A 22072-nucleotide genomic window follows, 5' to 3' on the forward strand; every position below is an offset into this window, starting at 1 on the left:
AGTTCCTCAACCATCTTACTTTCCTTCGCTGTATCGTTCACCTTCATAGTACCTGCATCCAACCTATGACAATGTATTCTCAATCTCAAAAATTAGATATATTATTGCCTGAAATTCAATTATAAATCCTTTTTAATGCTAAGCGTAGTTGTCTCCTTTGTACGTGATTAGGTTGACATTTCTGAGGACTTGTCTCCTACTGCAACATTTTAATTGCATTTTGTTGCCCAACTTTTTCCCAGAGCCTGCTTTCAGTGAAGAGCTTTCCTTAATGCTCGAGTATGGCAACAAAGTCATAAAGTACGTGCGCAAAGTAGAACACATCTTATATGTTCCATCAAGTCAAACCAGTTCAGCTGAGGGATACTTCTACCTTGGTACAAAACAGATCAAACAATTCAACAAGAATGACTTGCACTGGAAAACATAGTTTTAGGCCTGTCTTTACCAGAATCGATCTACACAAATCCCTTGGGTTAGATTCCAAGATAAGCACAAATCAATTTATTCATCAGAAGGCCAGCATGCTTCACACAGTAATCTATTTCTGTTAAGTGAAAGTTGTTATCCTGCGCCGAATAAATTTGTACTATTTGGTCATGTAGCTCGAAGAGAACAAGAGTTTATGTCATTAATGTTAATTACAGTGGTCACAACCAATGCACCCACGTACATGTACACAGGTTTTGCACTAGAAGCACACTGATATATTGTGTCCTCTGCCATATTTAAATAGAAAATCCATGTACCCAAATAATCTTCCCAGCGCTGCTTGCTTCCCATTTTGCACTCAAAATTACAGAATTATTCTGCAAGAAGAGTAGTTTATTTACTTTGTGCTGACAACGTGCAACCAAGAGACTCTGAAGGGACTCTCTTTTGCTTCTCTTTCTCTCTTACTGCAAGGAGCACCGGACGACACTAACGCGACTGCCTTACGGCAGGTAGAAGGCAATTTCGTGTAATATTACATGTCCTCAAGTCAAGTTTACGGTCACCTGATTGCACATATACAACCCGGAAAAACAGCGTTCTCTGGTCCTCGGTGCAAAACTCGCAGGCATACAACCAGTCAGAACACACATACAGACAAACAATACATATACATGATAAGTATTCATATATACACATAAATAAATGTTGTTTTGTGACTATGAGAGTCTCAGAGGATCAGTGTGAGCAGCTCCTTTGGTCGTTCAGCATTCTCACTGCCCGTGGGAAGAAGCTGTTTCTCAACCTGGTGGTTCTGGCTCTGATCCTCCTGGATCTCTTCCCCAGTGTGAGCAGCTGAAAGATGCTATGTGCAGTTGGAAGGGGTCCTCAATGATTTTGTGCACCCTCTTCAGGCAACCATCCCGGTGGATCACAGGGATGTTCTGTAATATTACATAATAATAAAGGAATTTTGAAGTGCACTCACCTGTTGTGTTGTTGCCAGGCAATACTCAGCGGTGCTGAGGATACTACAAATGAGGCAAAGTTCCTCCATTGTGAACTTTGAAACCTCAGAGCCTTCCTTCTCCTTCAGGAGACTGGAAATTGTCAAGCCACTGCTGCTACTTGTGGTTCTAAAGAGAGAGAAAATAATAATTTACACCTAAAACAAACACTAGTATGTAAAAGATAGACAGGCACTGTCATTCCTTTCAGCGGGAAACCCAAATGTTAGATTTCTCCATTCCTTTCCTTACAAGCCTTCAACATCCAATTAATCCAAATTACTGTAAAACCTACACCCAGGAACTTGTTCTCATCGCTTGTTATTCCTAATCCCATTAGCTCAATTTTCCATCGAAGCAACGATTTCAAAGTCCTTATTCAGATTTACAAATCTCATTGGACATTCCAACTGATACATCTATAGGCCAATGCACTCCCTGCTCTTCCAACTCAGGCAATGGAGTGAAGCACAAAATTTTGCAGAAGCTGTGATTTTAGTAAAAGCCCTGAGAAATGCCAGGGGGATTCAGCTGGTTTCGCTGCATCCATAGGAGGTAAGGATATATTACCTACGTTTCGGGCCAGAGACCTTCTCCAAGGTATAAGCAAAATCAGACAGGCTCCTGGGTAAAGACTGGGAGGGGAGGAGTCCAGACCCTCAGACAAAAGGTGTTAATTAGATATGATAAGAGGAGAGATGAGAATTGATTTTGGCTCTGTGAAAGGAGACAAAGGGAAAAGGGGAGAAAGAGACACAGAACTAGAGGAAAGGAGAAAGGAGGAAAAAGATGGGGGGTGTGGTGTAACAGAAACTGGAGAAGTCAGTGTTAATGCCAACCAGTTGGAGGGCTCCCAGATGGAAGAGGTGCTGTTCCTCCAATTTGCAGTGGTCTTAGTATGGCAGGAAGACATGTCAGTAAGGGAATGCAACTGGGAATTAAAATGGGTGCCCATTGGGAGCTCCATGCTACTGCGGCGGACTGAGCCAAGGTGCTGAATGAAGCGATCTCCTAGTCTCCACCCAGTCTCTCTGATGTAGAGGATTTCACAAAGGGAGTACCAGATGCAGTTGATGACCCCTGCACATTCACAAGTGTTGCTGTGTGTTGGTCTGGACTCCTCCCTCTCCCATTCTTACCCCTCGCACTCCCCAGTCTTTAATTCAGATGCCTGTCTGCTTTTTACTTACACCTTGTGTTACATGTAGATTGTGGAGGAACACGTAACCTCTCTGTCTGGAACATTGTGATGCAAAGGGTCACGTGACCTCCCTGTCTGAAACTTAATTGAAAATTCACATCACCTGCCAATCAAGGATGGATTCCAACTACTCATTAGTGCACACCTTACCATTGGCTCATTTAAATGATTCAGTGTCATCATTGACCAGACGCCCAGCTAAGAGCAGTATAAAGATTGATACATGCCACACTTCGTTCTCTCTGCCTCTTGGTCCAAGCCCAGGACATTACTCCACGTCAGGTCTCTACTGTAGACATTGCTGAAGGAGTCACAGGTAAGGTGCCCATTACATTGAGCTAAGCCATTGTAATGCAATAGATCAGTGCTTGCAGACAGCCGCAACTTTGTTGGTACAGGGAATTGAATGTGTTTAAAAGTCCCTGTCTGTGAAGTGTGTACACGTTCGGGACAGTGTGGTAGGGTAAGTAGCCATCGGTATCGTAGTCCCTTGTGCCCGATTGCACCATTATAGATTTTTTCTCTTATTGTGTAAAAGATAGGCAGCCACTGGAATCAGAATTCAACCTGGGTCCACTGTGAATGTCTATATACAGTAGTTATTTAGTCGTAGAGCAATAAAGTATCGTTTGACGTCTTCTCCAGTTTGTCTCCTGTGTGTTCAATAAAGTTAACTTTAATTGTAACACTTGTGTCCAGATTTGTCTCTCTGTGAACCCACTGATCTTGATACCTTTCCAAACACAACACCCTGAAGGTGGTCTCAGGCCTGAAACATCAATAATATATCTTTACTTCCTATGGACGAAGCGAGACTGGCTGAGTTCCTCCAGCATTTCTGTGGACGCTACCCTCTTTCTGTTCCAAAAGGAGCTAATCACTCATGTGAAAGATGGAAACACTGTGCATTTTATATTATCTCTACCCAATGATGAAGGCCCCTTATATCCTAGCTTTTGAATACAGCCTCGATGACTTCCAAAATTCTTTACTTATTTCACTTTTCTTTGCCAACATCCTCAAGATTTTCCTTCAGTTTTGAGGTGGTTCACGTTTATTTGAAAGGCGATAGTACTCTAAACTTTTCTTTATATTGCTGAGATTTCTTTACACTGCTGAGACCACCGTCTCCCCATGAACAAAAATCCAAGGTGTTTTTGAGCAATGTAATGGGGTACATTGCTGATGTCGTGTCGACTCCCAACAAGCACTGATTTGATTGGCCTTCAGAGTTTGCTTTTTCCTCAAATGATTATTGCATTTGATGTTGATGCTTTACCCCCACCCCCACTGCCCACCATTACCAAAACAACATACTTCAGACTCAAAATTAATCATGTGGAATACATTAGGCTCAATAGTTGAAATCTCTATTCGTGGTACACATTATTCATTAAGCCCAGTACATTTTAAACTGAGATGTTTAACGATATTCTGATACTGCTGTGAGCACGAGGAAGATGGGATGATTTCCCATTTCATTTTTCACGCAGTCGATTACTTTGAAGTAAATGTGTTCATTGACCATTATTAAGTCTTTCAGGTTCAATGAAACTTCTGGATAACAAAACAATGTTGAATAGAAAGCTGGCCAAAAATTTGCACACAACCTGCCGACCTAAATCTGTGTCGTACCATATATGGTGAAAATGATTGCAGTCCTTTCCAATTAATACCAGTTGTTCTTTCTGCCTGAATTTGATGCACTGAATATAAAAAATCTGGGTAAAGCCGTTTTGTTAGCCTTTGGTTGACTTGAGTAAATAATTTTTAAAAATTGTATTCAAACCCATTCCATTTTACAACTTTTGCATCTATGACAGGAAAATAAAGAAGACACCAGAAGTCAAAAAGTTAAAACTGGAGATGCTAGAAAACTAAAATATGAAAATCTACTGAGCTGAATGGCTTCTTTTTCCACAGATGCTGGTATCTCCAGCATTTTCTAATTTTACTCCAACGTGGTGCCCTGGCAATCATTCATACAAAATGTAACAGGAGGGAAAAATCTCCTCTTCCTGGTGTTACTCCGAATAAGAAAGACTGAATGTTTTAAAATCTCCCAATTGCACTTGACATATTTACTGCTACCCCATTGACATTAGCCAAGAATGGAGATTCATTGTTTTTCTGAACACTTAATGGTAGATACCTGCAAGTACTTGGAAAAACAAGAAAAAGAACATATGAAATAGGAGCAGGCCATCCGGCCTGTCAAGTCTGCTTTGCCATTCAATAAGATCATGGCTGATCTGATGATAGGCTCTTCTCCAGGCCTTTTCCCCGTATCCCTTAATTCCCCTACTATGTAAATATGTATCCAAACTCCTAGTAAATATATTTACTGAGGACACCTCCACTGCTTCAATGGGCAGTGAATTCCAGAGATTCCCCACCCTCTGGGAAGAGTAGATCCTCCTCATCTCTGTCCTAAATCTACTTCCCTTAACTTGAGGCTATGACCACTAGTTTTAGTCTCCCATACCAAAAGGAAAAAAAAACAATCCCTCTATCTTATCTATGCCTTTCATAATTTTTTTTATAAGATCCCCTCTCATTCTTCTAAATTCCAGCATGGTACAATCCCAGATGACTCTATCTCTCCTCATGGGCTAACCCTCTCATCTCTGGAATCAACCTGGTGAACCTGCTCTGCACTGCCTCCAAAGTCAGTACATCCTTCCTCTAGTAAAGAGACGAGAGCTCCAGATGCTGCCTCACCAGAACCTTGTACGGTTGCAGTACAACCTCCCTGCACCTAAATTCAATCCCTCCAGCAATAAAGGCCAATTTTCCACTTGGTGCACCTGCAAACCCACTTTTTGCAATCCATGCACAATCCTTCTGCATGTCAGCATGCTGCAATTACTTGCCATTGAAATAATAATCTAATCTTTCATTTTTCCTTCCAAAGTGGATTACATCACATTTACCAACTTGTACTCTATTTGCCAGACCCTTGCCCACTCACTTAACTCTCTATAGACTCTGTTTCTTTGGCACAATTTGTTGCTTGGGGTGGAATGCCAGAAACTTGGCACAAATCTCTGCTCTCACTTTGCTGAATGGAGTGGAAGTTGATGGATATTGAACTTGCTCCAACATAGAAATTTCTTCTTGAGTAAGCCCTAGCAATGGCTAGGCTAGGCTTCATGTCAGGTTCCTGGCCCACTTGTGCACAGCAGCATGGCGGGAAAGGAGTGTGCATCAGCTGGTGTCTGCAAAACATTTCTTTATACAATAAAGAGATATCCAGAATTCAAGCCACCGGCAGCCTCAAGCATCAGGCAAAAAAATTCAAGAAGAATATTTTTTTTTTAATTGAAATAAATAATAAAATCATAGGTTAAAAAAATACACAAATTGTAAAAGTAAATGTTCTCTGAAGTAACACATAAACCTTTAGTGAAGATGGGAGCACGTATTCAGCCACCGGAGTGCCTTAGTGGTGCTTAGCTCCGAGCAGGTGTTTGAATAAAGGTGCGTGAAACAGCAATGGTGTCACCCAGGATAAAGAGCTGATTGATGCTGCTTGCTGTTGGAGTGACACTCCATGAGCCTCCTTAGCCCTGATTAGAAAGAGTGGCCCTGATCAGAGGATTTTATTTGTAAACTTGGGGGAGGGTTAACTAATTATCTATGATGTTATTGTTTGCCTTTAGGGCGATTCTGTGGAAAGGGAGGAACCTGCAGATGGTTAAATTTTTACAAGAATATGACTGAAAATAAAGTAAAATGCTTTAAGATTTATATATTCATGCAAGTGAAGTTTGTTCAGTGTAAGTAAAACCTTTTATCTTTTTGATTATTCATTCTTTATGCAGGTGTATTAATTAGGCACTGAAAGAGTAAATCTCAAACAACTGGAAAACACACTTATTCAGCATATACCCATCCCCATATGTTCTGTATACCAGGGCCTTTACTGTATATAAAGTTATCAGGATCATATTTTATATTGATTCCATTCGCCCTCTTGTTCCTAGGAATGCATCCTGGCACTTAGTGAAGTGCCAGTGTAAAAGAAACCTTGTTAAGAAGTACAGAAAATGTTAGTGAATGAACATGAATTTGGAATCTAATGTAGCAAAGAACGTAACAGTTATAAAATCCAGATTTCTGTTGTCTGAAAACCTTTCTTCTCATAACATCGCTCAGTTCCCAAGTGTCCAGTGTTTCCTATTTAAACTGGAGTAGCTTACTCTAGATGCAGGTGTCCCATGTACTACACATTGGGTAGTTCATTGACTAATTGAAGGGGATTACATCGATTTGGGATGACATTACTGCAGATTTGAAAATGAGTAATCTTTTGCAGTTGATTACAGAGGAAATCCTCTGCATGGCAATTTAAAAATCATTTCATACTCACTTAGGCAAGTTTCCGGAGAGGATTTTCCATGCATATTCTCGCAGGTATTTCTGAAAAATGGCGGTTAAAGCAATCATTGGTTTTCTGGTACTGAGTTGCGAACATTGTACCATGCATTTCTTGTAGTAGACGAACAGGTCAGCACAGCTGGGGAGCACCACACCACCATCATCAGTGTTTGGCTTTGGGGGACCCTGGCCTTTGAAATCTGCCACAAATCTGTCGATCAGCTCATTGAGGTTCCTGGCAAGGGGAGAAGAGGAAAGGAACAGTCTTAAATGTTTATTGAAAATATGCTTAGGAAATGAAAAATGTCAGGACCGTACATGCAATTAAGCAAAAGAGATCATTAGATTATGAGATTTTAATTATGAGAGTTTATTGTCATATAAAACCAGTGGTTTTCAAACTTTTTCTTTCCACTCAGATACCACTTTATGTAATTCCTATGCCATAGGTGCTCTGTGATTAGTAAAGGATTACTTAAGGTGGTGTGTGGGTGGAAAGAAAAGGTTTGAAAACCATTGTTTTAATCGTACCTCATTGACTCGTTATGTGCATGGTTTCAGAACTCCAAAGGAAATGGGCTGGTGACAATTTTTCTCAAGCAACATGTTTCAGTCACCTAGGAACATAGGAAGTAGGAACAGGAGTAGGCCAAAAATGGCCCATCAAGCCTGCTCCACCATTCAATACGATCATGGCTGATCTAAAATAAGATCATGGCTGATCTCATTAGGTCTAGAGCAGTGTTTCTCAACCTTCCCCCTCCCCCCCCCCCCACCCCACTCACATACCACCTTAAGTAATCCTTTATTAATCACAGAACATGCAAGGCATAGGGATTATTTAAGGTGAGTGGAAAGAAAAAGTTTGAAAACCACTGTCATATACAGATGCACCAAAATTCTTACAGGCTGCAGTATAAAAGTACGTAAGAAACATCAACTGCAATATTATAAATTAAATTACCATGATGTGCCGTGAGATATAAATAAATTCATAACAATGTTGCAGCACCCACTCGCGTTTAAATCCAACTCTGGGCGTAAGGAGTTTGTTCGATCTTCCCATGACTGCATGGGTTTCATTTGGACGCACTGGTTTCCTCCCACATTTCAATGACGTAGGAGGTCAGTACATTAATTGGTCACATGGGTGCATTTGGGTGTCATAGGCTCATGGCCAGAAGGGCCTGTTACCAAGGTGTATCTCTCAATTAAATTTACAAAATTATTATATATACCAGTTTTGTCATAACTTCTGAAAATACGTAACTCGGAAAAAAAAACCCCGATGTCATCAAATCTCATTCAGCGCAGCACATGATTCATTGCTAGCATAAACAAAAGATTTCAGAGATATGGAGTAAAATGTTCCCAGCAGAATAAAATGAAACTCTCGGCTTTTCGTAGCATCTCAAGCGACAAAGCCTGTTCTATTCAAAGTAGCATATTTTCTCCAAAAAAAAATCACAGAGGTCATACTTGATTTTGGGAATGCAAAATAAAACTCATCTGTTTTCATTTTTATGGATCAACCTTTCAGTGCTTTAAGCATGGTGAGCACTGCAATATGCTCTTTTGTGGTTGAGTTTGTAAAGGCCTGGTTGCAATAATTCAATAACCTCCCCTCACTCACTCACAAAGGGCCACAGAAGAAATAGATTATTTGACCCCCTCCCCAACTTTTCCAGTTCCACTGTGCAACAAGATAATTTTATCCTGCACTAATCCCTTGTTCCTTCATTCCCTTACTCTTCAGAAATTTAGCGATCTGCATCTTGTATCTAAAAATGTATTGGTCTGACTGTATAGTGCACCTTTCTCTTCCAGATGTTTAATGAGGATTTCCACTGACTCTTGTAATGTCTGGTGGCTTCCAGATTTTAGACCTGCTCAATAATAAGCAAGCTGATATTGCTCTGGGTAGTGTAGGCAAAGACAGGAAAATCAACCTAAATTTCAAATCCAGAGGGATGGAGATTTTGTGAACATCAGGGATTTTCTGGAAACAATCAAGGTTGATTTTACTCTTCCACCTGTGTCTCCATCATTGCCTGGGTCAAGGTCAACTGGTTCATGCATAACCAGTTTCAGCTGAAAAGCCATTTGCGGTCAAAAGGATGGCTCATTCTGTCAAAGTCCTCAGAAATACTGGTTAGGCCAGCAAGATGCCTACGAGTTCCTGATGTGTTTGAGAACTGCACATAGTGGAGGAGAAGCATTTACTAAAAAAAGGGGAAAAAAGAATACCGTATGTGCCAGCATACAAGATGACTCTTGTACAAGATGAGCCCCCCCCCACCCCCCCGGAATTTCAACTTACAATGTAGGTTTTGAGTAATACTCACTGCATGAGACCACCCAAGGTCTTACCACTGACCAGTGGAGTGATGCCGTCACAATATCTTAAAAGCAAATTAGCCAGTAAAGGTTTAAATTTTGTTAGCATGTTTTAAAATAAACCATCATCCGCTCTTTTAACAGGCTATGCAAAGACTGTACAGAGCCGACGGCAGTCAGACTGGGTGGACAGACCTCGCGGGGGGTGGGTGAAACACTGAGACCTCACTGTCAAGGTTCACATTGTATATTTGCCATGGGGGAGAGCTGAGACTTTGCTGTGACGGTTAGGATATTACACTTGGGGTATAAGATGACCCCTGGTCTTGAGGTGACATTTTAAAGTTTTAATTCTCATCTTAGAAGCATATAAGATACATTTTTCAATAATTATTTGTAGGAAAAGTCTACACATCAGGATTTTTTTTTACTATGCTTTCAATTTGTCAATATCATTTTAAAAGACCTGTTCCACAAATATCAAACATTATTAAATGCAAAGATGGAACAAAATGGCAAGGCTTTATGCTTGTACAAGGTTTGAAATGTTACTACTCGGAAGAGTTGAGACAAAGAACTGTTTGCTACTTCACAAAAGAGCCATTTTGAGCCAAGCAGGATCAGGTTTGGGCTAAATTAGTGCAAATATCTGCAGCACAGATTTAAAATTGAGGTTAGAAATGTTGGAACCATGCCAGCAAGGAGGGTAATCATGCCCATATGTTGTCCTACCAGAAACTTTCTGAACTGAGCATCAGATATTTACGAGAGATATTCTTAAATGCACATTACCAATTAGTGTTAAATTGGTCATACTCAGATCATCCCTCCAGGGGCTCATCAGTTACATTTGGGTTTAACCTTGGCAACAAGGATTATTTTAAAACCCTGGAAAGGTAAAGTTTCCTAGGATGTTAGACAATGGATAAGTATATTGATGTGAATATGTAAAGTTGAAAGCCCTTAGTCACAAAGCAATAGTGGATATAGTACTGATTCTGATAAAAGAGAAGGAAAAAAGAGACAAATATAACATTTAATTTACATATTGTTCATCAAAGAGCTTTATGTAATTAATTACTTAGGCCTGGTGCCAATTTTCAGAACTTGAGAATGCGTTGCCATTTGTTCCCGAGGGTAAACGGTGAAACGATATTCAAAGTGAAAATGTGCATCACGAAATAAAAAGAGACAAGAAAACATTCAGATATGAAATGGTTTCACAGTTTGTGCACGAAAGTTTGAGGAATTCAAGGCACAAATGGAACTGATCGAGATCCAAACCTGAAATAGAATTTTGAAAACAATAAGAGAGAGGGAAGATTACATATCCAGGAGCTGATTCCTTTTGATTTTTGCAAAAAACTAATGTAGAACTTGGAGAGGTAAAGCAAGATTATTTCATTAAAAACATTTTCCATTTTATTCAAAGATCACTGCCAAATAAAATACACAAAATTCTTCTACATTTTTTTTCAAAGCTACATCTGTAACTTAAATAAAGTTTGTTGATAAGACAATTTTGTCAATGAATTTTATCCTAATTTTCATTATATTAGATAAAATCTATACTGTTAAAATGGGCATGAGCTCATGTTTAATATTGTCAAGCTTTGTTGAGCTGTTGTCTCACACTTCCAGCAACCTGGGTAGAATCCTGGCCTCCAGTATGACATCAACACCATCCACAAATTCACTGGCGTAACCATGGTAGTGGGTCATATTAAAAGGGGCAATGAGTCAGCATACAGGAGGAGGGGTTGTAAACTTGGCTGAATGATCCACCTCACTCCAAACCAGGAGGTGATTGTTGACTTCAAGAAGGGAAACAAGAGGTGTATGATCCAGTGATCTTTGGGGGATCAGAGGTGGAGAGGGTGATCAAATTTAAGTTTTTTAGGAGTCACTATCTCAGAGGATCTTTCCTGGACCCAACACACTAATGGCATCGTGAAGAAAGCTCCTCAGTTCCTCTACTTCCTCAGGAGTTTGCGGAGGTTTGGTATGACAATGGAAAACCTGGAAAATTTCTTCAGATGCGTGGTGGACTGGCTGCGTCACATTCTAGTATACCAATACCCCTGAGTGCAAAACCCTGCAAAAGGTCGTGGACACGGCCCAGATCATCACAGGCAAAATTCCCCCCACCATTGAAAACATCTACAGGAAATGCTGCCGTCGGAGAGCAGCAGCAATCATCAAGGATGCACACTACCCAGCACACGCTCTGTTCTCGCTGCTACCATCTGGAAAGAGGTGTGGGTGCCACAAGACTCATACCACTAGGTTCAGGAACAGCTGCTACACCTCCACCATCAGATCCCTCAAGTGCAAACTCAATCAGTGGCTCATTTAAGGACTTATACTTTTGTACTTTACTGATTTTTTCTTTTTGTATTGCACAGTTTGTTTACGTCTTTTTTTACATGGATTTTTTTTGCACTACCAATAAGTGGTAATTCTGCTTTGCCCACAGGGAAAAAGAATCTCAGGGTTTTATATAATGTCATCTATGTACACTGACAAATAAATCTGAAATCTCCCTGTGATCACATGGGTATCTTCCACATTTTCTGGTTTCCTCCCGGTTCCCAAATTTGTGCAGGTTGCTAGGTTAGTTGGCTAGGGTAAATTGCCCCTGCTGTGTCAGCGGAAGGATTTGAGAGGAGTTGACAGAAATGTGGAAGAATAAAAATTAGTTAGGGAGAGATTAGTGCAAAACAGTGTACGGTAGTCAGTGGTGACTTGATTGCTGGGCCTGTTTCTGTGCTATATCACTCTACAGACTTGTGGTGATGTGCCTTCATTTGAATTGCAACTGAATGCTCAAGCTTTAGAAAGGAAGGAAGGAAATGTTTAAACTATGTGTGTGTGCCTTACCGACTTGGGCACAAGAAAGAGATGTGGGGCCCATATCAGATAATGCATGGTTGAAAGCTCTTTACTCTGCTGGCTTGCTCTGAAGCATTTTTTTTTAAAAGTACAGGGACAGTTGAAGTTGCTATTCGATCCAGAGTAACGGCATCCAGAACACTGTCCCTCAGAAATAATTCAAGATGAGCTAGTTGTGATAGTACAGACTCTATCACCAATGTGTCTATGTACAGATGGTAGTGTAGGATGACTGTGATTGGCTGAGAGCGTAGCCACACCAACTGGCAGGTCTTAAAGGGTTGCTCCTAGCCAGACCAGGTCATTCTGGACTAGTCGACCTACTTGTGATATGCTCCAGTCTTTTAGTTAATGAAAGCCTTGGTTTCGATCAACAAGCCTTTGATTCTTTTGACGCGCTCTACACTAGTCACCATTTAAATGGAGCAACTATCAATCCTGAAGGTTTCTAAGAGTCACATTTTGCTCTTTGACAAGAGTGCAACAATAATCATTTTCAAATTAAACCAGGTAATTACCTGGAAAGAAAAAAAATAACTTCAAGATTCGTGATTGAACTTCTTGGAAATCCAAACATACTGGAACTGGTGGTACCTGTACCACATTCACTTGCAACTTCTATGACCTGTTTGACATGTTTTTCCATAGAAATCTATTCAGCCGTTTCATTTTTGTAAGCATTATCAGCAGAAAGTTCCAGCAGTACACAACCAAAAAGCTAAGATCGCCAGGATTTATACCGTACATATATAAAAATACAAATTCTGAATTGTTTTTATTATTTAATCTGCATTGTTTACTTCATTCCAAATAGTTTTGTTGATTCTACAAAACAGTTTCCAATTTCATCCAACACCTTTTATACTTGACGAGAAAGAATTCTGATTTCAAAATAGACACAGAAGACCAAATGACTTTTTAGTGTTATAAAGAAGGATGAGGGATGACTTAATAAAGGTCTTCAAGAATTACCAGAAGCCCAGACAGCGTAGATGGCACACACCTTTTTCCCAGGGCGAGAGAAGCAAACACCAGAAGAGCTCTGTATAAAGTTAGGGGGGGGAAGTTTAGGGAAGATACTGGGGTGGGTGTTTTTTTTTACATGGAGAGTAGTGGGTACCTGAAATGCACTGCCAGGTGGTGGTGGAGACTGGTATAAAAGGGACATTTGAAAGATCTTGGGTAGGCTCATGGATGCAAGAAAAATAGAGGATTAATAGGTAGGGAAGGTTTTGTTTCTTGAGTAGGTTTATATCAATTATCACAATATCGTGAGCTGAAGGGCCTGTACTGTGTTGAAATGTTCTATATTCTTCATTTACAAGATATGGCCACAGTTTCTTTTCTTAAGGGTTCCCCTCCTTATGCAAATTCATGAAAAATAAATTCAAATAAAAGTTGAAGAGCAACAGGCAGGTCACTAACAAGAGGACACAGTTTGGAGGTGACAGACCATAGATGACAGAAACAGATCTAAAAAATAGGAGTTTGGAATGCAATCCTAAAGACTGGAAGAAGCAGAGATTCAGAAGTGAACAATAAATTCCTGAAGACAGGAAGAACTGCAACTCCACAAGAGAATGTAATTTAAAAAAGTAGATCCATTGAAGAGCAGGATAGACCAAATGACCTCCCCATTGGGACACTTGATGTTTTGAAGTACTCCTGATAAATTACCGGTACATTCAAGTTGGAAGAGATGAACAAGAAATGAACAATAAGTGAAACAGGGTAGAAAAAAAAGTAAGGGCTTGCAACTTTGTGACAAGCTAGTGTGACAGTCCTGGACAAGAAATCATTCGAGCAGTATTTTGGACAACTGGATGCACCTTGGAACAAATATTTTGGTTTACATAGAGTGCAACTCCCTTGCAGGCAGCTCCATTGTCGTTGAAAAATGCTTTTTCTGCATTGCCACAACAGTGCTTCTATCTGCCTCACTAGAGTTTCTCCTTCCCCCCCTCCAATAGCATAGTGGCTGCTAAATGAGAATCTGTTAAATCTGGTCTGGCGCACACCATACAGAAACAAGCGCAACACTAACAAAGAAAACATTATACAGTATAAATAACTCAAATGATAAATTTGGTGTATAATTGGGACAGCAGGTAATTGCAGTAAGATTATTAAACCTTTTTCTATTCATTAGTCTGGAAAATTAGCTTGGCTTGTTGGGGAGGTGGTGAGCAAGGACCTCTGGTCATAATTTAGAAAATATTAAATTAGTAATTCGAGCTTCCAACTTATCAAGATAATTATATTTAATATTCCAGTTCTGCTCTGCATCTTTCTTTGAATAAGTAAAATTTCAATGGTGAAACAAACAGCTTCATCTGACGTATTAGGGCCAATATACTAGGGATCTTTCCAACTAATGACCTTGATGAATTGCATTGCATTTAGCTACAATCATTCACTGTGACTTGTTCACCACAAAAATTTGTATTCACTTGCCAAATAATTTTTTTTTGACAAGATTTCACCCCGAAATGGGAGTCAGACTGAACCAATAACAGAAACCCGGGCTGCTTTCAAAGGATGCCATTATGAAACTGTTCATAAGAGCACAAAGTGAAATTCCTGTCATTTTCCTTTTTTTGTAATTATGTATTAGTTTTACAATTTGGAACGTACTTTAATGTGTCTGTGTTTATATTAAAACAGGCTAAGTAAACCCCCTGGGAGAACCTGCTCATGAATCTCTTTTTAATGTGCTCTCCCGCTGGATGAAATAGCATACCTCCTGTACCTTTTACCAATTTCATGCACAAACAACATTGGACACCTTGTTCCCACCTCAGAGGGTTGTATGGGAGATAGAGATAAGACAGAGCAAGGCCATGAAATGGTTTGACCCCAAGTAAGGGAACTTTAACATCAAGGCATTATCAAACTGGTTGTATTTGTAAATCAATAAGCACAGGAGTATGGACTAGGCCGCAGCGGTTTGGATCATTTTATACACCAGCTATTCTCCATCTTGTTTTGACTATGCCCTCCTTAGGACATTGAGAATGATTGTTCTATACGACTATAGCTCAATTCCAGTTAATGAAAGAATGTGGACAATCCTGACAACACATCATTGTAAATGATATCCTACATTTAAAATACTTGATGGAGACTAGATGAAAATGTAAACATAAATCTTACTTATTTGTAACAGAGACTAGAAACGAAGAAAACAACCAATCAGTATATTAAAGATTTTTTTAAAAATAAAATTAATCCATTCATGAGGATGGATAATAAAAATGGCACAGCTTTACGAGCAAGTTTTTCATTACCTGGTGAGTGTGATTTGTTTCTAAAACATAGGTTTACCCCACCTATAGGGGGCTAACAATGGACTGTTCAGCAGTTAGTTAATCAAAACCAGCTAAGGTAGACTCTCAGCTTTTTGAGGTATGCAGAGTTCCAGGAAAGCCCTTCACAAGCATTGCAGCCAGATCTGATTTCACTGTATTTACTTTCAGCTAGCATTTACGATTAGTAATAGAACTGCACATTTTCAAATCTGCTTAACTGTAATATACTATGCCTGATTGCTACAATTTAATTTAGAGCAAACTTTTTAACAAAAAGTTACAAAGGTTTCTCTGCCCTGCACTCACAAAGTCACCTTTCAAGGGCATTTATGGGAAAATACATTCTCACATCATTCAGCATTTACTAAGTTCACTGCCACAGGCAAAAATAGTTAATAACTTCTGTTTTTGTAAATGTTTAATTATATTTCGTGCGGGAAGTCTCAAAACGATTAAAATGAAACCGCAACATAATTTCAGAATATTCTCCAATTTGGCACAACAAAATGCTCAACGTACAAATTAAAATATTCAGCATGACAAATGGTTATTCTTTGAAAGCTATGGAGTTATGGTTTTAAAGATAATAAATAAATATTTGCAGACCAATCCAGTCTGAGTTTCCTCTTTATGGAATTATAATAATTGAAAAGAAAAATCATTTGTTTTTATGTGGTACTTTTAACAATCCAAAGATGCTTCACAAAACTATTAGCAGGCAAAAGCTATGTTCAGATATGCAAGAAAGAACACTGTGGACATCTGTATTAATTAATGCGCGTACATGCAACTGTGTTTCCTACATTGCAGAGATCACACTTCAAAAAGTACTTTATTAGCTGGACAATGCTTTAGGGCAGGTTTTGGGCAGATGGAGGAGTGCATGAAAGCAAAGTTTTATCAATATTAAAAAAGTATTGTTGTGATTCCATTTGAAAACAAAACCATTTTAAATTAATGAAAGTCGACATATGGCCCAAAATTTGGAAGAACATACTGTACGTTGTGCAAACTGCCAATAGAGGATGTTTACTGAAAGTGAACGCATTAGGCAAAGCAGAGACTGAATTTGCTCCAATATGAATCTCAGAATGGTTAAAAAGTTGCAGACAACTGCTATTTCACACACTGATCCCATTTTGGGTAATCATTTCCTGAAGCATATCTGAATTGAACTGACATATCCATGTGAACCAAAGACAGGATTGGACTGTCCTAAAGATCTGCATAGAGAGCTTGGCACCACTCCTTCAGCAATCAAGTTATGCAGTTCTCACTGTTTTCCTTCTATTTATCTGTCCATCTTCCCTTTACTTCACTTTCTGTTTGGGTCTCATGGCCCCCAATTACCCTCAACAATCACTACTAACAATAAAATTAATGATTGAATGAGGTAACTGCTCACTATAGATTGGTAACTCACCTATCCTGAGATTCAATGTAAACATATAGGTGTGGCTCAAAGCATTTGGAGATGATGCCATGGAAAGGGTTGTCAGGGACTTTGGGCTTCTTAGGCTGAGAAGGTAAAGCACACAGGATTACAAACAAAAAATCATTAGACTGAAGGTCACACAACGTTAAATAAAGCAAAACAGACACAAATTGCTATCAGTAATTTATAGAGGTAGAAAGTGTTCATTTGCATGCATTTAAAAATTATACAACAGTTTATAGACTAAGGAGTAGGATCACTATTGTAAATTAAGACATACAGCAAGCTACTTATTCACATCAAACTTGCATCAAAACCTCCCAAATACTCTGCTCCAGCAATATTGAATGGCAAATTGTATTGGAGGATTTAAACCATGCTTTTTGCTTCAGCTTTAAACCATGTTTTTTGCTTCTGCGAGGCTGAGAACCTGCTTGTTTTTAAGAATCAGCAGACATAAGCTAAATTCCACCATGGGGCCCAGAAATGCAGTTATTTGACAAAAGGACATCTGTGTACCAAGAACATTTAATCTTCCTGCTTGTTTTGGTCACAGACTGTCAGAGGCCTAGCCTTGACGCAAAATAAACCATTGTATTCAAAATGATAAGCTGAAAATTACGTTATTCGATAGAAGCATGCTAGCTTGCTCGCTTATCTTTCTTTCTGTGCTGGGAATAGGTGCTTGGGTAAGCAGTTTTTGGGTAATATAAGCCATGCTGAAGTTTGAGACTCTCCAAGAGGTGGCAACATCTCTCAGCAAGAAGAAGAACTTCTAGAGTCCAGCCAACGTCCCGGTCGGTGGAGGTGGAGAAGCTGCTACCGGCGCCCCGACAATCTACTACAAGTGTGCAGTGCTTCGGCAGTTGGGACCAGTCCAGGCGTTGATAAGTATAATTGGGAAGGGCTTGCATATTGTAGTTTGATATCAGCTTTAGAATTTGTATAAACTGAAGTGCTCTCAGCATGTGTGTCTATTTTCTTTCCGTAGCTCAAACACTGTTACCAATCTAAAACGAACAAAGTGAGAGGTACAAGTTTACCCAGGACACAGATAAATATTATCCTCCTTATTCAGTGCTCAGTGATCTTTTCTCTTAGAAGATATGGACATGCAGTCGTGAGCAAGTGCTGGGTTGGAATGAAGGCCTAGAGTTTTTATGCACAAGTGTCTAGAGCTGGATTTGAATCCACGACTTTCCAAAGAAGTGAGAAATGAACATTGAAAATTGATTAGAAAATATATAATTTCAGTTTATAGTATTAAAATTAATGTCTCTAATCAAAAATAGATCATTAAAAGTAGAGATGAAAATTGATAAATAAACTCTTCCAGTGGCTCATTTGGTAAAGGTTTGCTCATTAGTACTGATTAGAAATGGAGGAGAACTGGCCTGTGTTGTCAGTGGTAGTAGGGCAAGGAAGCACGTCTATGTACACTAGGGTCAGGGGTTGCAGGAGGTGCAGGTGAAAAGTCTCAAAGTTGCAAATGATATCTGGCTGCAAGTTCAGACATGGAAGCATGAGGACTGGATCATCTCAGGCCTTGCCGGAGTTAAGATCAACCATGGTGAATTCATAACGTAATTACAGTGCAAAAGGTAGTAGTTTGGTCCACTGAATCTGTGCCAGCTCTATGAAAGAAATATCAAATTAGTTCCACTGCCTTCTCCTTTTCACACTGCCACGTGAATTCTTCCTTTTGAATATTTATACAATTCTCTGCCGAATCTGCTTTCAATCAATATGCAACATTTCAAGAGCCTTAAAAAGTGAGGAGATAAGAAAATATCGGATTCAAAACGGAGAAGAAAGAATACAGAGAGGAGTTGATACTGTTTTTTTTAAAAAGAATAATTGAAAACTGTAACAGGATCCCATTGGGTTCAAATCTGGGCCTACTCTTTTTAAACTAGAAGATTAATGTCTCGACTTTTGCCTGAAAGACATGAGCAACAGCTGTTTCCTTAGGCTGGAGGAAGTATGGAACGAGTTGGAACTGTCTCAATGAAGAGATGCGGCCCAATTTCAAGTAAATCTTTGGAGTTCTCAGTTCCAAAAAGCTATAAATGTTCAGTTGAGACAGGAGAACTTTTAGGCACTTGAGCAAAATGGGTATGGTTCTGGATTGGTCTTGGTATGGTTCTGGATCGGTCTTGGGTATGGTTCTGGATCGGTCTTGATCTCTTTGAATGTCGATTTAGATTCAGATTTCAGATTTATTGTCAGAGTACATGACATCACATACAACCCTGAGATTCTTTTTTCCCTTTGGGCAAGGCAGAATTACCACTAATAGTAGTGCGAGAAAAAAAAAACTGAGCTTAAAAAATGTTAGGCTCAAAGGCTGCAAGTCCTCTTCCAACTACCATTGACATTTAAAAGACATTTAGACAGGTACGTGGATAGGAAAGGTCCAGAGCAGTGCTTTTTAAACTTTTTCTTTCCACTCACTTACAACCTTCAGTCATCCCTATGCCATGGGTGCTCTGTGATTAGTAAGGGATTGCTGAAGGCGGTATGTGGGTGGAAAGAAGACGTGTGAAACCCACTAGTTTAGATGGATGTGTGCCAAATGCATGGGTAGGCAGCTTGGCCAACATGGACATGTTGGGCAGAAGGGCCATTTTCTGTGCTGTAAAAGTCTATGACTAAAAATAACTACAGTTAATTCTACAGAGGAGGTAAAACATCAATGGAAGCTCAGAGGTCAGTGCTGGCCAAGGGCAGAGGAAATTAAATCAGTACATCTAAAATAATGTTTAAAACAGAACCTCAGGTTGACAAAAGTCATTAAAAAAAAACAATTGAGATCTAGACTTTAATCATATGTGATTGAATACAAAAGCCGATGTCTAATAATGAACTAATATAAAACAGACACACCGGCAAACAATACAGGACGCTATTATTGTGTGATAATGTTATTTTATCCAAGTTACTGAAATCATTAAAATGGTGGGCAAAGATGACTAGCGTGGTGAACAATAAAGACTTGAAAATTTTGATTAGAGGAATGCATATTATTGGCAATGTTTAAAATTATGGAAGAACGGAAAGCTGGATTGAAGCGTAACAACTTAAATAGTTAAGGGTAATTAACTAAAACAAAATTATAGGTAAAATATACCCCAACTAGAAAGATTGAAGAACTTGTTGATACTACACACAGTGATGAATGGGAGAGTGGCTGAAGCAGTCATAATTAGATTGGATAATGGAAGGAAGAAGGAGATTAAAACAGTATGGGAATGGGGTGGAGGAGTCTCATTCCAATTTGCTTGAGACTTTCCAAAGTTTCACATTCCATTTATACTTGCAAGTTCACCATTTATCTGGTGCTTGGTTCAGCACTGTCCCTAAGCTTGTAATACTCGCCCCTACCCACAACAGTCACACATTCATTTTCTAAGACTATCGTGACATAATATTAAAGCACTTCTTGCCAAAAAAGTTAAGGAAACGGGAAAACCAGGCAACGTGGAAATTTCTGCACGATCGGGCAACTGGGGAAGAAATCAATATCGTTGAAATATTTCATTTGACATGATGTTAGGCACCCCCACATCTTCATTCTTGGGGAAAAGGGAATGTGAAACTGTTTTGATAAGGAAAAGAGAACCCCCTCAGTCATTCAATTTGCAAGCTTGGCAACAGATATATTTTCGGGCCTCGTGATCTGATGCAGAATGTTTCAGTGAAGGCTGGCCTGATAAGTGTGCAGAGGAACATTTGTAATTCTGTGAGTTGTTTATTTAAATCAAAGGAAAATCGTGGTATATGAAAAACTCAACGTTTTTACATTTGTATGTTCTCCGTGTCTGCGTGGGTTTCCCAGGTGGCTCTTGTTTCCTCCCACTGTTCAAAACATACCAGGAGTGTAGGTAAATTGGGTGGCACAGACTCATGGGCCGAAATGGCCTGTTACTATGCTGGATGTCTAAAGTTAAAATTTAGAAACACGACCATGGTGGGGGAGCAATTCCCATTACTAGAAATGGACCACGTAAAATTTCCATTTTTTCTTTTTCTAGAGTTAATAACTCTAGGAGTTGTGTGTGCACCGTTAACTTGAGCAAAATTCCTGGTGGATATACGAAGCTCTGCAAACATCTATCCTGTGTCAATGGGTTGGTGGTGGTGGAAGGGAAATTCTGAGTACAAATACAGAGTTTATTGTCATATACACAAGTAGAATGTACAGATGCAACAAAATTCTTACTTGCTGCAACCACACAGGTTGCAATGTACACAATCCATAATAGTATAAATTTAAATGACCACGATGTGGCATGAGATGAAAAGATCAGAATAAAGAGATAATAAAGATAAAATGATAGATAAATACATATTCAGAGTTGCAGTTCAGAAGAGGCAAGAGAAAAGAATCATGAATAAACACCAAATTTCATGACTTGTTCACGACAATAAATTCTGATATACACAAGGGACGATCCTGGAATTTTCAAACCTGATAGGTTAAATTACAAGAAAAAGCAACAAATTTCTTCTGCATATGAAACATAATTGAAATTTTTTTTTCCCCCATTCTGGGTTCCTTAAATGGGCAGTTACATATCTCCATAAGAACATAAAAAATAGGAGCAGGAGTCGGCCATCCAGCCCATCCAGTCTGCTCGGCCATTCAATGAGTGCATGGCTGATCTTATGATAGGCTCATCTCCACCTACCTGTCTTTTCCCCAGATCCCTTAATTCCCCTACTTTGTAAAGATCTATCCAACCTTGGCTTAAATATATTTACTGAGGTCGCCTCCACTGCTTTAATGGGCAGCGAATTCCACAGACTCACCACCCTCCGGGAAGAGTAGTTCCTCCTCATCTCCACCCTAAATTTACTCCCCTGAATCTTGAGGCTATGTCCCATAGTTCTAGTCTCTCCCACCAGTGGAAACAACTTACTTAACTCTATCTTACCTATGCCTTTCATAATTTTATGCATTTCTATATGATCCCCTCAGATCCATCTAAATTCATAGACATTTTGTTCTGACTGAATAGCTAAAGCAAGTCCATGATTAGGTCATAATGGTTCTGTCAGCCTCAAATTAAGAAGTGAT

General features: G+C 39.4%; 1 protein-coding gene across 5 annotated transcripts in view; it reads right to left on the minus strand.

Annotated features, from left to right (window-relative positions):
* vps53 (VPS53 subunit of GARP complex) overlaps window positions 1-22072 on the minus strand; it is a 300014-nt gene that overhangs the window by 94211 nt on the left and 183731 nt on the right. For all 5 annotated transcript variants that reach the window (XM_069912009.1, XM_069912007.1, XM_069912008.1 and 2 more), the window contains 3 exons: window positions 16981-17075; window positions 7013-7255; window positions 1421-1568 (listed from right to left, as the gene is read on the minus strand). In XM_069912009.1, coding sequence (XP_069768110.1) covers window positions 1421-1568; window positions 7013-7255; window positions 16981-17075 — 486 coding nt within the window. The remainder of the gene's footprint in view (window positions 1-1420; window positions 1569-7012; window positions 7256-16980; window positions 17076-22072) is intronic.

The sequence above is a fragment of the Narcine bancroftii genome, chromosome 14 (assembly GCF_036971445.1).
Source record: "Narcine bancroftii isolate sNarBan1 chromosome 14, sNarBan1.hap1, whole genome shotgun sequence".
NCBI lineage: Eukaryota > Metazoa > Chordata > Chondrichthyes > Torpediniformes > Narcinidae > Narcine > Narcine bancroftii.